This window comes from Myodes glareolus, chromosome 3 (assembly GCF_982192425.1).
Source record: "Myodes glareolus chromosome 3, mMyoGla1.1, whole genome shotgun sequence".
Taxonomy (NCBI): domain Eukaryota; kingdom Metazoa; phylum Chordata; class Mammalia; order Rodentia; family Cricetidae; genus Myodes; species Myodes glareolus.
In genome coordinates this window covers 66,234,538-66,254,089 of record NC_142028.1, presented here as the reverse complement: position 1 = coordinate 66,254,089, position 19,552 = coordinate 66,234,538, and the positions used below count along the sequence as shown (strand labels likewise).

Sequence of the window (19,552 nt, the reverse complement as noted above, 5' to 3'; positions counted from 1 at the left end):
CTACCACTCTATAAGGCCTGACCCCTAATAAAGTCCAGGGGGCTTCCACATAGGAATTGAAGAACGATAGCATTCAGTCTCTATCATTTTAAGTAGCTTTTTGAATTGCTTTGTTTTTTAGTTCTAGCCAACACTTCAAAATCTTTTAGTTCAAGGTCAGAGCACAGAAAATCCAGGAAGCTGGTCCCCCTCCATAGCATCTTACCACGTTTTATTACCTTGCATTGTAGTGAAGCTGTTTGATGGGGAGGAACTGCCACGGCCACGTGGGGTGAGACTAGGCCACCCAAGCCTTCTACTGTAAGGTTGTTAAGTGGCTGGACAGAGCGTTCCTCCTCAACATAATCGAAGACGTTAGCTAGGTTTTGTTTTGAACTTGAAGGTAGGAGGAAGTCTCGATGAGGCTTAGAAATTCTCTGAGGAACACTTTGTGTCCCTCATTAGGCAAAGCTTCAGCAATGTATGGAGCCTTGGGACCCCATATTGGCTTCTCCACCACATGTCAAAGAAGTGATTGCTCCAGCCTCGGCTCCTGGAGCCAGGTTCTCTGAAGAGAAGGCCCTTCCAAAGAGAAGGTTGCTCCTAGCACCTCTGCAGGTCTTGAAGAAGTTTCCAAAAGTGGCTGAGGAAAACCAGAAGGGTTGAGAGAGCAAGACAAGCTTTCTCTGGAAGCTAGTGCTTTCTCTGTACATCTCAAAGAACCCCCAGCGCCCTGATATTGGGTGGGAGGAGAGCCAGAGAGCATGCCCTGCAACAGGGGGTGTGGCTATCTCAAAGCTGCAGTGCTGAGGTGAAGTGGCCTCCTGCTGACAGAGGAAGGGCAAGTGCCCACTTTCTAAGCTGCTCCTGGAAGTGGCACCTGGGGGAGTCACCCCAGGACATCTCCTTCAGCAGAAAAGCCCGGTGGCTAAGTCCCCAGTGGGTTTTAAGAGATGGCCATCTGCTTGGTCACCGACTGCAGGTACATCTTCTGCTTGAGGTTGCTAGCAGTAAAGATGGGTGTGTGAGCTAAAAACAAGAGTACAGAGAAGTCCAGCTGGAAGGGGACCAGGTACTAGGGAAACCCAGAAAGACATCACTAACTAGTACGTCAGAGGTGTTTTCACAGAGGAGACCTTTGAGCAGGGCTGTAAGGATGGGTGACTAGGAGGGAGCTCAGGGTAGAGCCCATGCAATGGTACTGAGATTGGAACAGCCTCTGAAAATGCAAGTTGTTCCCCAAGCCTGGATCAGCCACTGAGGGAAAGACAAACAGGAGCCACATCATGAGGCACCCACGAGCTCAGCCCAGAGGTTTCGATTCTATCCTGAAGCCAAAGAACGCAAAGCTGAATGTATCAGGCTGTCGTTAATAACAATTACAGCTTTTGCTGTACATCTCTTCCGTGCCAGCCATTGAGCAAATGAATCCCTCTATATAAACGATCCATTGCATTTTCTTCATTGCATAATGAATTAGTTTTTAACAGACCTACCAGATGGGTGAGGAAACTGGAGAACAGCTAGGTTAAAGGTTGGAGATGGTTAGCGCGCATGGTCGGGAAGTGGCAGATCCGACCTCCGTCTTTCTGGCTCCAGTGTCCACGGTCACAGCTCTGACACTCTCTGCTACGGACTGGAAAGGTACAGATGGGAGCCGCTGGGTTTGGTGCTGTAGAATAGGCAGGGTGGGGTGAATCGGAACAACCTTGGAGTGAGGGAACTTTGACAAAATTCCTAGGGCAGCTGTGGAAAGGAGCAGAGGGTATACCAAGGAAGCAAGACCACTTAGGAAGCCGGTGCCCTTAACAAAGTGGGAAGATGGTGCCATCAAATGGGAGCAGATGAGAGATTTAGAGGATAGGATGGGTACAGTGACGATGGGGGTAAGAGTGGAGAAACGGGCAGTTCTTATTCCACACAGTATCTTAATTGATGGGCAGGGTGCTTAGCACGCCAAAGACTTTCAACCTCTACTAATTGAGTGAAGAAATGAGCAGCTAGCCTGAGCCAATGAGGGACTAGAAGTTGATAATTCAGCTTGGGAGAGTGCTTGCCTTGCAAACACGAAAACCTAAATTTCAGCTGCAAAACCCATATTAAAAGCTAGGCATAATGGTGTGTGATTATTTTCATAATTCCAACCCTGGGGCTTGCTGGCTAGCTAGCCTGGACTGATTAGAGAGCCTTGGGTCCCAGTGAGAGACTCCTTCCCAAAGAACAAAGTAGATGGCTCTGGAGGATCACTTGAGGCTTTCCTCTTGTCTCCATGTGTGCTTGTGAGCAGGCATGTGCACATACATGAACCCACACTCATGCTTGTACACACATCTTCACACACACACATGCACCCTTACTCTCATATACACACATGCATCCATACACACATGCACACACACGAAGAGAATACAAAAGAAATAATATGTCATGCAGGGCAAAGGAGGAACAGGCAGTGGCGTACATCTGTGCACTCCATGAATGCTCTGTGCTCATGAATCTAGGGGAGAGAGAGAGGGGCAGATGTCATCACTGGCACATGGGTAGGAATAGAAGCCTAAGGAAGGGACATAATTTCTTGGAAAATGAGAAGAGATCTGGGAGATTGAGTGGATCTGGGCACCGTGCTTGTACGTGGAAGAGCCATGGGGAGGGAGGTTGAGACTCAGATGGGAAAGCAGGGCTTCCCTAGCTAGGACATGCCTGGCAAGGACAGTGGAAGAAGACTGAGGGGTGGCTGTCCTTGGTCTAAAAGGGGACATTTGTCAGAGTGGAGCCTGGGTGTGGAGCAGCCAGCAGGGTTGGGGTGTGGGCAGGAGAAGGTGAGTCCCTGGAGGCTGAGAACAAAGATGCCTTGGCCTGGCAGCGAGTGGCCCAGGACACAGAGGGATGGAGATATCTTGAGACATTCTTTGTTTGGGATATTGACTGGAAACTGGAGGCCAAGGCCAGGCCAGGGCCAAGGAAGCAACGAGACTCAGAGTGGAGAGGTGAGCGGAGGCAGGTGTTGAGATCTGAGTACTTCTGGCTAGGCAGTGTGGAGCCAGGGCGGAAGACCATGCATGGCTCCCTTTGCAAAGAGCAGGCATGATGGCAGGTGGGTCTGGGGCCTGAGGACTGGGACATGTGTCACTCAGCCCCTCCTTGGGAGAGCGGTTATGTTCCGCAGGCAGCTGAACACATATGAGAACATGAAGGTCCTTCTTGGACTTGCTGCCTCTCTGTAGCTCCTGCTAGCTGTGCTCAGGAAGGATCTGGGAATGTTCCAGGCCTGCAGATAGAAGCTGTTTGGGTTTTTGGATGCCCATGAATCTGCATTAGCATGGAGACAGGAACCAAAAACCTGGAGGTTCCACACTCGCACTGTGGAGACAAGAGCACAGTCGCAAAGGGGAGCCAAGCAGAGGGCCCTCCCTTCTCAATACATTAGATAGATATTAGTAACCCCACTACCTAGCCTCCCAAGAGCTTGGCAGAGTCAAGGAGAGGGGAAACAGTTGTGTGGTATACTTGGGCAATGCCAGGCCGACTTTAGGCATTCGGGTCACCCAAGTTCTTGCTATATTCATCTTAGTGCGAATATAATATCTGCCTACCATGATATTCCTTGAACTTGGCTCGCCATCAGAAATACCTAGGGAGGCCGTCCTGGTGCAGATTCCCAAGACCATTCCTCACAAAGAACACATGGAGCAGTGCCGTGCACACCTGGAGCCTTATGTTATGGAGCACTCAGGGCCCCACCAGCCAGAATGTGATAAACAGGATTCTCATCCTTCCAGCCAAGCTCTGGTCCTGCTCCTGTTACCCACCCTAGAAGTCCCGTGGCAGATACCATGAACTCTGGTTGAAAGACATGCCTGGCCCTTGAAGGCCTCTGTCTAGCACCTCAGAGGTGTGTCCCTGTGCCATCTCTGCCCCTTCAGGCTGGGGAGATGCCATGGTCATCTCTGTAAAGCCTCCATCACTTCAACATGCCCAGCTCCCCATTCTTGCCTCTGCTTTCTTACCAGCATGGCTTTGTGTCTCTGTCTCTGGTTCTCTAGTCTCCCCAAAAGCAAGACTAGCAAGGCCACCAGTGTGCCTATCTCTCCCACCGTGGGCACACTACTCAGTGGAGAGACACGTTGCCCTGTTGAGCTTGTCCAGGCCCGGCTCCTGGGCTTTCTCTGCTCAAGAACACTTAGCGCCATTCTCAAGAGAGGTTGTCCTGTACTGAGGGTCTCATCCGCAGCCCCTTCTGACTTTCTCTCTCTATGCCACTGTCAGAGACCCTGGCTTTACCAGCCCCTCCTCCCACCTTGGGTCCCCCACCAGCTCCCACTGGGTCTCCATGCCTTCTGTCCACACATCATTCTGAGCCACAGCTTCCCATCTACTTGACCATGAAGTTAGTACAAACAGCCGGCTCCAGACTCAGAGCACCACCCAACTGCAGCTTCATCCATGCTGTTCTTCACCCCTGCCTCAGTTGGCCTCCCTGTTCCTCCCTTACTCTGAACTGCTCACAACATGTGCTGCTGAGCCCCGTGCCCTCCTCTGCACTGCCAGGCCCCATGCATCCTCTCCTTCCTCCATGAATCCCCCTCCCATTCTTTTCTTTCCTGCATTTCCCCAGCGCTACTAGTCTGTGTGCATCCTGGCTTTGTGATACTGCACTAAGTTGTGGCAAGATAACTTAATGGAAGCAACTAGCTTCATGCGTGGCGCATAGCGGTAACCGTGTCCCAGAAGATACGTTTATTTATCCGCTTATCTAATGGTCTTAAGTTGGATGTCTGAGTTGGATACAAATGTGGCTCTTGCTCGCGCCTGCTTCTCCCCGCAAAGGTTCTCCTGTCTCACAAAGGGGCCTTGTGAGCTTGATTGATCTGCATGTTAGTTAATGAGTCATTATAGGATCCTGCCTTTAAACAATGGCCAAAAGCGAAGGAGGAAAGAACAAAGGAGAGCATGGGAACCCCGTGTGCTGGGGCCTGCTGGAAGGCAAGTCCGTGTGTACTGAACCTGCCTCTTGATGTAATTAGCCCCTGCATCCTGGTCAGTGCTCCGCGATGTGGTTCACGTCCAAAGGCAGTGTGAGCCACTGATGGGAATCATTTAATGGCTCCAGGTTTTGCCCTTCAAAGCAGTACTTTCACATTAGGGGTCTGGTAATCAGGCACTCCCTCTGTAGAGATGGCTTGGTAAAGTGGTGTCCCTTGCCCCGGGTCTAGCTGGATGCAGTGACCATGTTTAGCCAGAACTGTAGACCCTGCAGAGGGTAGCTGATCCTCCTGCTTGGCACACCGTCTGGCTGGGGATGCTTTCTGTGTGGCATGCATTTGCCAAGCACCTGCTCAGATCCAGCTGAGAACTTGGAGCCGCTTGAGAGGGTAGGTCACCGTCTCTGCCTTGTGCACGGGAGACCCTGCTGGGGTGCTCCAAGGCAGTAAAGCACAGTGACAAGAAGCCTGTCTGGCGACAGCACTGATGTGGTGTGAGCTTAGGCAAATCACATCACCTCTCTGTGCCTGGGCCTTCCTCTCTGTGAAATAGGAGCTACCTTGATTTTCACATGCGCAGACTTGTGCAATACGCTTAGAACATAGTTAACTTCATGGTAAGCATTAGCTGTTGTAGCAAAGAAATCACATAAGATGATTAAAGGCTATGCTTAGGCATCTCAGGAAGCCTCCTATGCCAGGGCTCTGCAGACTAGGACCCAGGGGTGTCAAGCTCATTGCTTGCTTTATAAAGTTTTACTGGGACGCTGCCACGTCCACTTAAGCACCTACCGTGTGTGGCTGTGTTCCTGCTGCATAGAGAAGGGCCGTGTGATTAAAGGTGTGTGCCACCACCACCTGGCTCTCAAAGGGATTTCCGATGTGACCCTTTTCAGAAAGGGCTGACCAGCCTGTATTCCAATACTGCGAGGGATCCCACAGTCTGGTGGCCCAGCCCAGGCTGGGAATCAGAAAAGGCTGGGAAAGTGCCAGGCTATCAGATGCTTGCTCAGCTTCTACATATGTCTGGACTGTGGGCATGCATAGGTATAGAGGGGATAAGCCCCGGGCAGAGACATTGCCGGAGCAGCAGTGGGGACAGGGAAGGAAGCGAAGCACGTCCTGAGGGTGACCATCACTATGACCAACTCTGACTGGAGCGGCAAGAGCAGAGAAGTTCCCTCTCAGCTCACAGTTTGGAACGCTGCAGCACACCATTGTGAGAAGGTGTGATGGGGTCCAGAGTGGCTGGGGCATGAGACTGGACTTCCCACATCTCAAAAGACCAGAGAGCAGAGCGAGAACAGGAGGCAGGGCCACACTGTGTACCTCAAATCCCGGCCCCGGTGACCTACTTCCTCTAGTCTAGTCACATCCCCCCAAAACAATGCCACCCATGGTGACCAAGGGTTCATGGTGATACGAGCTCAGCTGGCCATGTCAGGCATGTGACAGGGAGCAGATGTGGAAGGACTCTCAATATATGTGTCAGTCTAGAATGCGTTGCTCCAAAAATCATTTTATATAGCAGGACTGTGGAGGATGAGCGATGGGGAGGAGATTCCAGCCTAAACAAGGGGCCGTTGGATGATGCCATTAGCTGACAGAGAACATTCCGGACAGAAATCCAGGGAAGAATAGCCACTCACTATGGACTGTTGAATTCCATCCCATCTCTCTAGCGCTTCCTCCCTCACCAGATCCTCTCTGAAGAGGAGGAACTGGTCTCATGGGTTGCAGACCACCAACGATGCTGTTGCTTCTGCCACAGACACCTCAACATTCTTACTGGTTCCCTGTTGTCTTTAGGATGCCAGCCCAAATCCGTAGCATGGCGGATAGCCTTTCTTAGCTTGGCTCCTCCTATGGCTTCCAAGTCACCACTCTCTGCTTACCATTTGCTTAAATAACTGAGTTGTAGAAGTCTCTGGCCAGGGGCTGGGGAGACAGCCCAGTTGGTACAGAGGACAGGAATTTAATTCCTAGGACCTGTCGATAGGATGCACACTTGTAACCCCAAGGTTCCCTGGGGCTTTCTGGTTAGCTGGCTCGCCTCATTGGTGAATTCCAGGCCAGTGAGAGACTTTGTCTTTAAAGAAAGGTAATAGAGGGGGTTGGTGTTATCAGAGAAACATTTGAGATTGCCCTCTGTCCTCAACAAGCGTGCGCACATACATATGCACGCACGCACATGCACCATGCACACACACACTCACATGCACACACGCACATGCACCATGCACACACACACTCACATGCACACACGCACATGCACCATGCACACACACGCATCATGCATGCACACACACCATGCATGCACATGCATCATACATGAATGCATACCATGCACACACAAGCACCATGCACATGCACGCACCATACATGAACTGGACTATGCACACACACGCACCATGCACATGAACGCACCATGCACGCACACGCACCATGCACACGCACGCACCATACATGAACTGGACTATGCACACACATGCACCATGCACACGCACACACCATACATGAACGCTCATCGTGCACACACACACACACACACACACACACACACCATACATGAACACACACCGTGTACACACACACACCATGCACATGCACACACCATGCACGCACACACAGAAGTCTCTGGACAAGTCCCACTATTTCCACATAGCTGCACTCCCTCTACTCCGACGATTGTTTTATCACCCACATCCAAACTGTTCCTTCTCCAAATGCCTCCAGGACTTCATTTTCTCCAGTGAGCCCCTGGGCTTTCTCCCAGCCAGCATGGAAAATGATAGGGGTGCTCCAGAATGTTCTCCCCAGAGTTGCTTTCCTCTGTGAACCCCATGACTAAGCTGAGGGGTCTGCGAGGAAGGTGTCAGGCTCGCCATTGTGGGCAGCTTTAGCTTGCTTATGCAGTAAGTGAGCTGATACGAGGAAGATTCTGGTGGCCTCCAGGCTGGGCACTAGGCTGCCTGATTTGGGCCGAGAAACCTGAAGAGGCCATCCATCACATAGGAAGTCGGTCCTTCTTGGCTTGTCGTGTCAACAGCAAAAAGGCAGCTTCAGCTTCTGGGAAGAGCAGCATTAGACTTCAAGAGGTAGAAAGAAGGCCTCGCTGGTTCTGAGTATCAGCAATTGCCCCCACCCCCACTGCCCAGCTGTCTAAGCCAAAAACCTGTCAGTCATCCAGGATTTCCCTTCCTTCTTCCCACCCTATCCCAGCCCCACATCCACCCAGTCACACATCCCCAAATGCCACTAGGGCCTGGCCTCTCTTCCGTCTCCTCTACTGCTCCTCTGCCAAAGGCCTCAACCCTCCTCACTACCCAGCTCACAACTGCCAGTCATTTCCAAGCCAGACTGATGTCGCCTCCTTGAGGAGAAAGCCAGTGGTAGTGGAAAGGACTTTGAACCAAGTTGCAGGCAAACTCTGCAGTTCTAAACCTTCTGAGTCACCTTTGTGCTCTGCAGGTCCAGCTAGACGGCCTCCAGAGTAAGGCAGTTGACATGCCTGCTATCTGTAGTCCTGTTGTCTACAGTCTATTCTAGAACATTCCTTTTCTGCTGTAGCTCCGTTTCTGTGCACTGGACTCCCTCTTAGTGCATCCCTTGCCCCCACCAGCCACCCTTGAGGTCTTACGGGAACCTCCACAGTCTTCAGAATTCCTTCAGAGGCCTCAATCATGTGTAGCACCCCTTCCTCTCTCCATCTACCACAGGCTGTTCTCACTCCACGACCCCCACTGTCGTACCTGTCCCTGGGGTGTTAGTGTATTTCTTGGAACCCCTACATCAAGCAAGGCAGGGACACTGGTATACTAATGACATCCATGCATGGCAGGGACAGTGTTATGGTAATGGCAGGACCCACTCCAACCTGTCTATGGCAGCTGCTTTTGTAAATATTTGTGGTAGATGGGACTAAGGCAAGCTGAGAGAGAGAGACAGAGACAGAGACAGAGAGGTCTTGCAAAATCTCCTTCCAAGAGCATTCATTTTGCCGACAAATTAACCAACAGAGGAAATGGGAAACAGTCGGTAGAGGAGAGAGGAAAAGTCTGGGGTGTCTTCTCCAGGTCCCAGGGGGCAGCAGAGCTGAGATTCCACATGTGGCCTGATACAGAAGCCCAAGGGGATTTCTGGCCATGAAAGCATGAAGAAAGAATCCAATCATCTTGTGGTCTGCCAGCTGTGCCTGGTAGCTCTTTGACAGCTGCCAGAACTTGCCAGATGTGCCTCAGACATCTTCAGAGACATCAGGGGACCCCAGGGACCATATCGCCTATGGAGAAATAGTCATGTTCCTCGGGATGGCACAGAAATGGGCAATGTGTGGAGGAAGGGGACCCCTAGAGACTTTGAGCATGTCTGGACACGGTGAGGCTTCCAGAGACTTCCTCCCAGCCCCCGCCAAGTCCCTAACGCTGTGCTCCCTCCTCTAGGTGATCAAGCTGGCCTTTGAAGAGTTTGATTTAGAGAGGGGCTATGACACCCTGACGGTCGGGGACGGTGGGCAGGATGGGGACCAGAAGACAGTCCTCTACATGTAAGTGAAATATTGTGTCTGGATTGGGATGGGGGATAGACAGGCTCACAGAGCCCACCCTGGTCTCCAGACCCAGGGCTATAGGGACAGTGTCCTGCAGAGCTCCTGGTGTCTGCACTAATCCATCTGCCTCTCCCCACCCCAGCCCAGGGGAAGAGAATTCATAGAATCTGAACATGAAGTTCAGACTGGGCAATGTTGGGCAAAGTCAAACAAAGGCGTCATTCCTGTGTGCCTGGCTCTTTATACCAGCCAAATGCTTCTTTGAAACATCCTGTTTCTGCCACCTCCCAGTGTCTCTTCTCTAGGTGACATCTGTCCCTGGCTCTAACCTCCCACTGAGACAACAGAAGTGTTTTTGGACCTTTCTACATGTCCAGAACAATCTGAGACATGGACAGCTTCATAGACACAATGCCCATCTTTCCCAGACCAAGGAAATCCAATATGACAAAGTCTCATCAAGGAAGCCATACCAGGCTGTCCTGGAATTCCACTGGGCTGGGCCTCTGCTTTGGGGAACCATTCAGTTCCCTTTCACCTAAGCCAGTAACCCAACAAGGGGTCTGGAAATGTCTCTGTCTGGTGCATATGGCCTAGCTCCAGATTGAGAGTGTTATAGACCCAGAGCGGGCCTGGCTTCTTGGCTTCCTTCCAGCTTTCCCTTGGCTCTTGGCAGGTGCAGACCACTAAGTATCTCTCTCCCAACAGCCTGACAGGTACCTCCGTCCCAGACCTCATCGTCAGCACCCATCATCAAATGTGGCTCCTCTTCCAGAGCGACAGCAGCGGCAGCTCCCTGGGATTCAAGGCTTCCTACGAAGGTAACTGCTTCCAAGGAACCTGGCAGGCTCACCGGGGGAGGAGGAAATTTGAGGTTTCCACCTGCAAGCATGAAGCCTGGGTTCAAATTCGGGCCCCTTCTATGCCTCTCCTCTGACACATTATTTGACCTGGCTGAGCTTCCATCTCTTTTCTTTGCTCAGTGCTCCTCAATCGCATTGTACCATATGATTTCTGAGGATTACCTGGGACATGTTAGTTGGCGTGGGGGATATCCTATACCAGCTATGGGCAAGGACTTCATCCCTAATTCATACCTGGCATGTACAGACTTGCTGAGTCTCATCTCTTTTTGAAATCTTTAAACTGGGGTCAGTGGCCTCCCAAGCTACCTTGTGATGAATGAGTGGCTGTGTTGAACACAGGAGGACAGGTGACCACCACTGTTGATGGCCTGAGGAAGATGCCAACAGGAGTCTTCATTCCTTTGGGTAACTGTCGTTAAAGAAATGGCACACTCTGGGATCCGTGGGTATCCCTGTTAACACCCTTCACGAACTTCCAAATCTCCTGTTGTTCAAAAGAGAGGAACCAGAAAAAAGACGTCTGTCATGCTGTGCGTGATTGCGCCCTTTGAGTTATGAGACCCAGGCTTTACCCCAGGCGGTCTTCATTCTAGGAGGGAGACAGAACAAATGGGAATTAATCCATGATGACCACCCACCCAGCCCACGGGAATGGGAAAAAGGGAGCAGGCGTCTTTCTAGGGAAGTGGGCACTAAGTCCTAAAAATGATCCACTGGTTATTAGGGAGACAGGGTTAGGACACAGAGGAGGGACGTATGTCCTCAGGGTGGCTCCCATACACACTACCTACCTAGCACACCAAAGGTTCTTCTCAAACCAGGACCTGTTGTGTTTTGACCCCAGGCACACAAGAGGTGCTGCGTGTCACCGACAAAAACAAAACAAAAGAAACAAAACAAAGCCAAACAAAATCCACATGCAAATCAGGTCCCTTAAAGCCACAGCAGTGTGTTCCTGTACACACATGGCTCCCTGTCTGGAGGTGGCAAATCTGGAACTCAGATGTCAGCAAGGCATGCTCCTTCTGAGACGCCAGTAGCATCCTGCTTCATTTTCCTCACATCTCTGGTGGCTATGAGTTTGTGATGACATCTCTCCTGTCCTTGCCATTGCCACCATACACAGTTGTGTGTGTGTGTGTGTCGTCTCCTAAGGGCGCCAGCAGGCTAGGGGCCTGCCCCGCCCTACTCAGGCTGCCACCATCTCGATGATGCCTGCAAAGTTTGTTTCCAAATAAGCTCTGTTCCAGATGCAGGGATTCAGAACTATAGCAACTCAACAGATTCTAGGAGCCCGGCCTGTAATACTAACTAACGCTCACTTCAGCGTGCTGTCAGAGCGAAGATAGCCATGCAGTCTTCCCAGCACAGAGAGCCTGGGGCGAGGGGAGGCAGAACACCAGACAGGATGCTTGGGTGATCAGTGTCAAGTACAAATCCTGTGAATGTCTCCATCCAGGGGCAGAAATGCCCCCTGATAGCCACATGTCCTTAATCGGTTCTTGCTTGGCCTGAGGTTTGGACAAGACACAAATGCTTTGAACCTAGGAGAAATAATACCAGCTGGCAAACAGAATAGTCTCGAGCAGGGGGAGCTATTGGCTAAAGTAGTAGCAGATAGTGAAATAATAATAATAAATATTTAAAAAAAAACCCCAGTCGCTAGAATGTAAGCAAGCAATTCTTGTGCTTCCTGTGTCTTGATCAGCCACTGGTGAGCAGAGCTTAGCTGTGGAGGGCCCCAGCTTTGGACGGACTTAAGTCAATCCCCATGAGAAATGTTTGTGACCCTCTAATGTTTACCTGGTTGGGCAGGGGGTGGACTCAGGAGACTGAATAACTGAATCCAAATATTTGAAGGTTAGTCACACAGGAAAAAGGAATCAGATTGGTTTGAGATTTAACGGAAAAGGAAAGGGGCATGACATTTGCTGAGAGCCTACTGTGTGGTAGCAGCCGTGTTTGTCTTCTCGGGAGGGTGCGGTGCTGTTGTAGACGGACTTGGTGCAGCCCCTGGGATGATCAGTGTGGAGCAGGCACTAACACTGGCCTGTTTTTCTTCCTTTTTTTCTGTTTTGTCTTCCTTTCTGTTTGTTTCTTTACCCCCTTCTCTTTCACTCCTCATAAGCCTCCATTTAAGAGAAGATTCATAACTAAATACCAGAAAAAAATAGCATCTCATCTCATCTCAACCCCTTCGAGGCACAGAGGGGTTAAGTAAACTGCCTGGGGACACCCAGAAGTCTGGGAAAGTTACAGAGCTGGGATTTGAGCCCACATCCCTCAAAGTGCATAGTTTTCCCTCTATACCAAAACCTTCCCAAAGCTGTTGAATTTTAATTCCTTATAAAATCTTTATAGAAACCAAAACTTTGCCCCAATCAGGTATACTATATAGCAGAAGCCTGGAGTCCAGGTCACTGGGGATTGGCGGCATGTTTTTTAGTTCTTATTCTGTTTCACTCATTCAGGATTGATTCAACACCTGCTGTTGGCCAGTTCAGACCTGGGCACTTCAATCATAGTGGCCAACCTCCTGGTGTGGCCTAACATACCTGTGTGGATGCCTGTCACAGACAAGTGCCGTCAGGACTTCCCGAACCCGTGACAGATTAGGAAGGACAGTCTGTGTATGATTAGGCCCTCTCTAACCTTCACAACTGCATCAGGTTGTGTGCAGAGAGGCAGTGGGGTCTCTGATGATCAAATAGACTCTGGAATTGGATCAGACCTGGTGAATCTCAGCACGGTTCCTAAACCACAACCCCGAGAACGCCATGTGGTCTCCATGAGCCTCCATTTTCCCACTCACAAAACAGATAATGATGCTGGCTTCAGCACCGTTAGAGCAGAGAAATAATATCCCGCGGAACTCTGTGCACGCTGTCTGCCACGAAAACAGAGCCTTCCTCATGGGGCACCAGTGCTCCCTCCACCCCAGTCCCTCGGGTTCTTGTCCTATGGATCATGTTTGCTCATCGACCCGACATTAGGACCTGTCTCGTGCCACATCCTTTGCCCTCCACGCTGGATGGAAAACAGGATGGCCCCCTTTGGTCCCTGTCGGGTGTGGGGGTGTATTAGTGAGTTTTCATTGTTGTGACAGAACATGTGACATTAATAACCTTCAGGAGGAAGGACAGTTTCAGAGGATTCAGTCCAGAGTCCCGGTCTCCATTGAGACTCGGTCTTCATCCTGGGGAAGGATGAAGGTCTTGGCAGTGGGAAGGTAAGGCAAAGACTGTTCATGTCACAGTGAACAGAAAACATGGAGCCTGAGCGAGAACAAGAATAAGATGGCCTTAAGGGCCCACTCTAGGTGACCTACTTCCTTCTCTAAGAAACACCTCCCAAGCTTACCAGCACCTCCCACAGTTTGGGGACCAAACTTTCAATACACAATCTTTGAAAGGGACATTGCAACATTGCATCCCTAATCTCCATAAGAGAGGCAGGAGTCCACTCACAGGATGCCGTGGGGCAGCATGGAGCCTTTGAACCTGGTCTAGTGGGAGAATCTGGGAAAGCTTCAGGCAGTAGGAGCCACTTTTCCTCTGCCCCCTTCCTTCTGCCTGGGCTTTGTCATTGAGGACAGAGACCATCAGACTTACACCGCCGCTGGTATCAGATGATGGTAGGTTAAGTCCACTGCCAGATCCTAGTCCTCCACCATATCCAGCTGTCCCTTCCCAATGACCGCATGACTCCCTACTGCTGCTTCGCAGAGTCTGTCCTCGGCCTTCCGTCTCCTCTTCTAGCCGTTGGTCACATTGACGTGCCCGGCTTTGACTTGAACCCTAACGGCTGCCTCCTCTGTCTCTCTCCTACAGCTCTCCCATTACCTGTGCTGGTAGCTCCCCCCCCCCCAGCACCTCATAGCAGCCCCCTCATACTTGTAAGCCAAGGCCCCCAGAACAAAGTATCACAGACTACATGGTTTGAGCAGCAGGTGTATATGTTTTCTCATAGCGCTGGGGGGGTCAAGGCCTTAGATAGTGAATGTCTATTGAGTGTTCCTTTCCTGGCTCACAACAGCTGCCTTCTCCTTGCTTCCTCATGTAGCCTTTCCATGATAAAAGCATGCACTCTCTTCCCATAAAGACAGAAATCCCACCCGGCCAGCCCCCTCTTCTGACCTCATTCAACTTGAATGACTTCCACGGCGACCCATCTTTTCAAATCGTCACACTGGAAGCTGAAGGCATCAGTATACAAATCAGGGGACATAAATGTTCAGTCCATTTCATCACCCCAAAATAAGTTCTTCATCTCTGCCCCTCATTCTCCCTACCCCCTGTATCTGATCTGTGCCCCAGTGCTAGTGAGCAGTACCACCACCCATCCCCAGGCCCCATCTCAGCCTCCTTGCTCCCTCCACTCGCTCAGTTTCCTGATCCCTACGGTTCTGCCTCAGCAGCATCCCACTCTCATCACCATGGTCCAGACCTCCATCATCCTTTGTCACTGTGCTGCTGACAGTACCGGCCTCCCACCCAGCACCCTTCCCTCCCCATCTGCCACATGGCACACAATGATCTTCCCAGTTTCCAAGTCTGGCATAGTGTTCTCCTACTTAAGGGAGAAAAAAATAAAGCACACAGACTTGAGTGACAGCTTCTCGCTTCTCAGTGACTTCAGGAGGAAGTACCAAGTCTTCCACATAGCATGCCAAGTTCTTCCTGATCATCCCTAAGCCACATTCTGGCTCCTGGGATTCCACTCAAGGCAGAGATAGCAGCTTGTCCCCAGCTTTTGCAGGTCCCTGTCTATACCATGCTCAGAAAGCTTTGGAGAATTCATTTGTGATAACTTTATCCTGGCACAGTCAGATACCTTCCGTGGAACCTCCTGATTCCTCTTTTCTCGCCTTTACCACATGGTGATCAAGCACCAAATGGAATGCATTCTCCCTTCCCTCAGGCTTCAGGGCTGGGCAAACCCAGCTTACAATGAGATTCTTCCACGCCTCTGTGAGCTAGTCCCTTCACTAATGAACCTGACTTTTCTTGTCCATGAAAAGGTACAGGTAACTGATCGGCTCACCACGGCTCTCAAAGATTTGGTATGCCAAAGCACCCAGCATACGACCTACCATTTAGGAGTCACTGGATCAAAAGCTTGTCCTCTCCTCCTTCCTCCTCAGGCCTGTGGCTCTTCCACCCTAGACCACTGCTCGAAGAGTCTGTGATTGTTACATCTACCTCCACATTGGCTTTCTATTGATTCCAGCTTCAGAGAAATTTCATGCTGCATAGACATCTTGGCCCAGGCATGGGAAGCTGGCCTACATAGATACCCTATGGGATGTCAGCAGGCATTTAACACAGGAACTACATCCATCCCGACCCCTGCTTCCTCTGGGCGTACCTGGCCCCTTTGCCTGGGTGATAAGAGGGATGCTACTTTGGGGCAGGGAAGTAGTTCTGTAGCCTCCCCACTTTAGAAGTTCCGCCCTATCCCGGGATCGGAGAGATGGCTTAGCAGTAAAGCATTTGCCTTGCAAGCCTGAGGACCTATGCTTGGTTCCCAAGAACCCACATGGACAGGCCAGGCATAGTGGTGTACAGCTGTAATCCCAAAGCTGGGGGAGGAATAGATGGGTGAATCCCTGGGACTTGCTGACCAGGCACCCTAGTGTAATCAGCAAAGATCAAGTAAAAGAGGGAAAACCTTGTCTAAAAAGCAAGGTGCATAACGACCTAAGGAACAAGGCCGGAGACTGACTTCCGGCCTCCACGCTCACATACACACATAAGTGCGCATGCGCACACACAATGCACGCGCCGAAAGAAAAAGAAAACAATGCTTTCTCCTCCAGTAGTAAAACCTCAAGCCCTGGTGGAAAAACTGGGGCATTTACTTCCAGAAATTCTTCCTACTCTGCTTGTCAACGTTCCGTCCTGGGTAGGGGAGAAAGCTTGAATCTGTCAACATGAGAGCCCTCTGAGCCTAGAGACACCGGCTCCCTCCATGGGGGCGCCAGCTGTGGGAAGCGCATTCACAGTTTCAATTGCTTTGCTTCCCAGTAGAACCAGAAATATTTAAGGAACAGGCAATTAGCACTTACCAGAAACATTATAAAATTACACACAACTTGCTAACAAGTTTTCACATCAATCTGGATGTCTCTTTGCTTCCTGGCTGGAGCCTGGGATCTGGCAGCCCTGATGCTCAATCTGGGAGCTGACCCAGGGGAGGAAGAAGTAGGGGTCCTGCTCCTGGGGAGATGGAGGTGCAGAGAGGTGAGGATCATTCAGGAAGCATGCCCGACAGCCCAGGGACTCGTGACAGAAGTGAGATCATCTGTTGACTCATGTCCCTAAGGCCTAATGATGTGTTAGAGACACTCACTATTCAGGACACTGAGGCCACAGTGGTTAGGGCTGTGTCTGCCTTCACCCAACTCATAGGCTGTTTTCATAAGCATGGAGTAGGTGCTAGAAGATGGGGGAAATCAAAAGGAGACTTTGCCTCCGGAAATAAATGGGTCATCATTGAAGACATTTGCTATCAAACTCCGGCCTACACACAAGCACTCACACATACACAGTTTCACACGTGTGCATGCATAGGCGCACATACATGCATATGCACATGCACACACATAAAGATGTGTCACATACACATAAACACAAGACATTTTTAAAAATTAAAATTTCTCTTGGAATCAGTTTTGAGAATGGGCAGGGAGAAGACCCCAAGATTGCCTCCGAGGGTAAGGCTCATGTCTCCTTCTCTGACACGTGACCCTGAAGATGAGCATTGTAGCACCTCCCAAAAGAGCCAGCACTGGCTTAAAAGGAATCCAAAGGCAATGACCCAGCATCACTGCAGTCCCTTTAGGGCATGGTTGGCCCTGGTCTTGCCAGATGTCAGGTGCATAATCATCTCAGCCTTCCACCTGTTATTTTTAGTACGTCCTCACGTGTTAATCTGGTTTCTCCAAACTCCTCCTCCTGGCACTTAATGATGCCCTCTGGTTCCTGGTCCCATAAGAAGTAGGATACCTGCATTTCAGAAATGCTACCCTGGACCCTTGAGACGTTAAGTACTGACTGGAGCCAAACACGCACCCGGAGTGTAGATCACCGCTGCAGCCGGGCACCAGAAGTGCTCCTGAGCCAGCCTCATGAGTCTAAGGAGGCCCAGATTGGATGTACTTGGACTGACACTGGTAGATGACTGTCTGGCAGATAAGCAGGGGGTGTTCATTTTAGAAAGAGCAGACAGCAGGTGCCCAGTTCTTGCGTGGGCGAGCTGGCAGGGCTCTGCAAACAACAGAGACCATGATAACAATGAGAAAGTGCCACCTCGTTCCTGGGTCCATGCCATGTTCTGGGCATCCTGGCTGACAACTTGCATGCACATAAGCTCGGTTAACCCTCACGGTGACCCTGGTCAGCAGAGCTGTTATTACAATTTCCATTTTATGCAAAACAAAAGCTAAGGGTCAGAAAGAATTGGCAGCAGGGGCTAGCGAGTTAGACGGTTCAGTGGATAAAGCGCTTGCAGTGCAAGAATTAGGACCTGGGTTCCGATCCTCAGAAGACACACAAAGCTGAACACAGTAGCATAGGCCCAGCATTTCTATGTCAAGATGGGAAGCAGAAGCAAGAGAATTCCTGGAAGTTCATAGTCCAGTGAACCTGTCATATGGAGTGGGCAGCGCGACTGTTTCAAACAAGCCGGAAAGCAAGGGCCAGCACCGAGCTTGTCCCATGATTTCTAAATGTGCCATGGCATGCATACTCCCACATACATTTAAGAATAATAATGCGACCCAGGTCTATTACATAGTATCAAAACCAGGATCCAGGTTGGCCTCATAGCCATCATAACACAGTCACCTCCCTACAGATCGCTCTGTTTCCTGATATACAAATTCCAAGGGGGATGGTGGCCAAAGATGAGACCTAGGTTGGTGGTGGGTGGCGGGGATAAGAGCCCTACATAAACAGAAGTGGGGGTTTAACCTGAAGACTTTGGAAAGCCATAGGGAAACTGATCAGGGGATTGTACAATCTGATAGGCTTTCGATGACCTTGTACCACATCAAAGAATGTGGGATAGAGAGAGGCAAGGCAGAGAGTCGCCAACCGGCTACTGCCAGCCAGCTGGGAAATTATGGGAGCCTGAATTGGGCAGAGAAGATGCAGGGAACCAGGGTGCCAGGGTATTTAGAAGAACAGCCAAAGAGAAGGTTCCTGTTGGAGATACGAGAAGGGAGGGTGGCATCTACAGGTTCTGAAGTCTCTGTTTCACCCTCCAAGAAACCTCCCCATGCATACATGACTGCGAATTCTCCCAGCACAGGGTTCAGAGGTCAGGTAGCTCTGGATCTTCAGTGCTTACTGAGCCTGGCACTTGACAGTTTCTACATAAATATCTGGTCTCTCTTATGCATTGTACCAGACATCTACTCTGCTTCTGGTGGAGTGCTAGGTACCCAGAGGTCCATGATACCTGATCAACCTATGTCTGCTTTCATAGGGCTTACTTCTGGGGATACTGGGGCAACGAGAGGTAAGGAGACCGTGAGGCTAGGATGAGCAAAGTTGTCAAGTTGGGGACTCAGCTTGTCCCTGATGTCCAGCAAGGTAGGAGATGCCAGGTGGGTAATCCTGGCCCCATTTCCCTACTGTTCTATCTCCAGTGTCTAGGACAGTAGCCGGTAGAACACTTCTTGAATGCAAGGATGAGTAGCTACAAAGGGTAACCGGCACCATAAGGGGAAGGAGTGCCGTGCCAAAGAAAAGAGAGTGGGTGACATCTAAGGTATAGGCTGGGAAGTGTCTGGGAGAGGGTGACCGGAGGAGAGCATATGGAAAGCAGAAGGGGAAGTTCTAGCATGGATTGGGGCATCATAAAGTAAGGAACAGACATACACAGCAGGACTCTCTGGAAGGGCAGTAGAGAGCGATTCGGGTTGGGCACCCCAACCCCCATACCAGCTGCCTCCAAGTGGTTTCCCTTCTCAGAACACATCAAAGGACTCAGAATCAAGAGACGCACACGATGCAGTCCCTTCTGTGCAAACATTGGCATAAAAGAGGATTCCAATTTAGTGTCAGAAATTGAAAAGCCCGAGAAGACAGGGAGCAACCTGAGAGTCTAGCACGGATGGTAGAGCTGGAACTACCAGGCAGGGAAAAAGCAAATAAGGCCAGTCCCTGTGG

At 50.6% G+C, this 19,552-nt stretch overlaps 1 protein-coding gene across 1 annotated transcript in view; it reads left to right on the top strand.

Annotated features, from left to right (window-relative positions):
* The window catches only part of Csmd2 (CUB and Sushi multiple domains 2), a 562,459-nt gene that overhangs the window by 315,872 nt on the left and 227,035 nt on the right, over positions 1-19,552 (top strand). The window contains exons 11-12 of the mRNA XM_085686610.2: positions 9,404-9,507; positions 10,219-10,331. Of these exons, the coding sequence (XP_085542736.1) occupies positions 9,404-9,507; positions 10,219-10,331 (217 nt within the window). The remainder of the gene's footprint in view (positions 1-9,403; positions 9,508-10,218; positions 10,332-19,552) is intronic.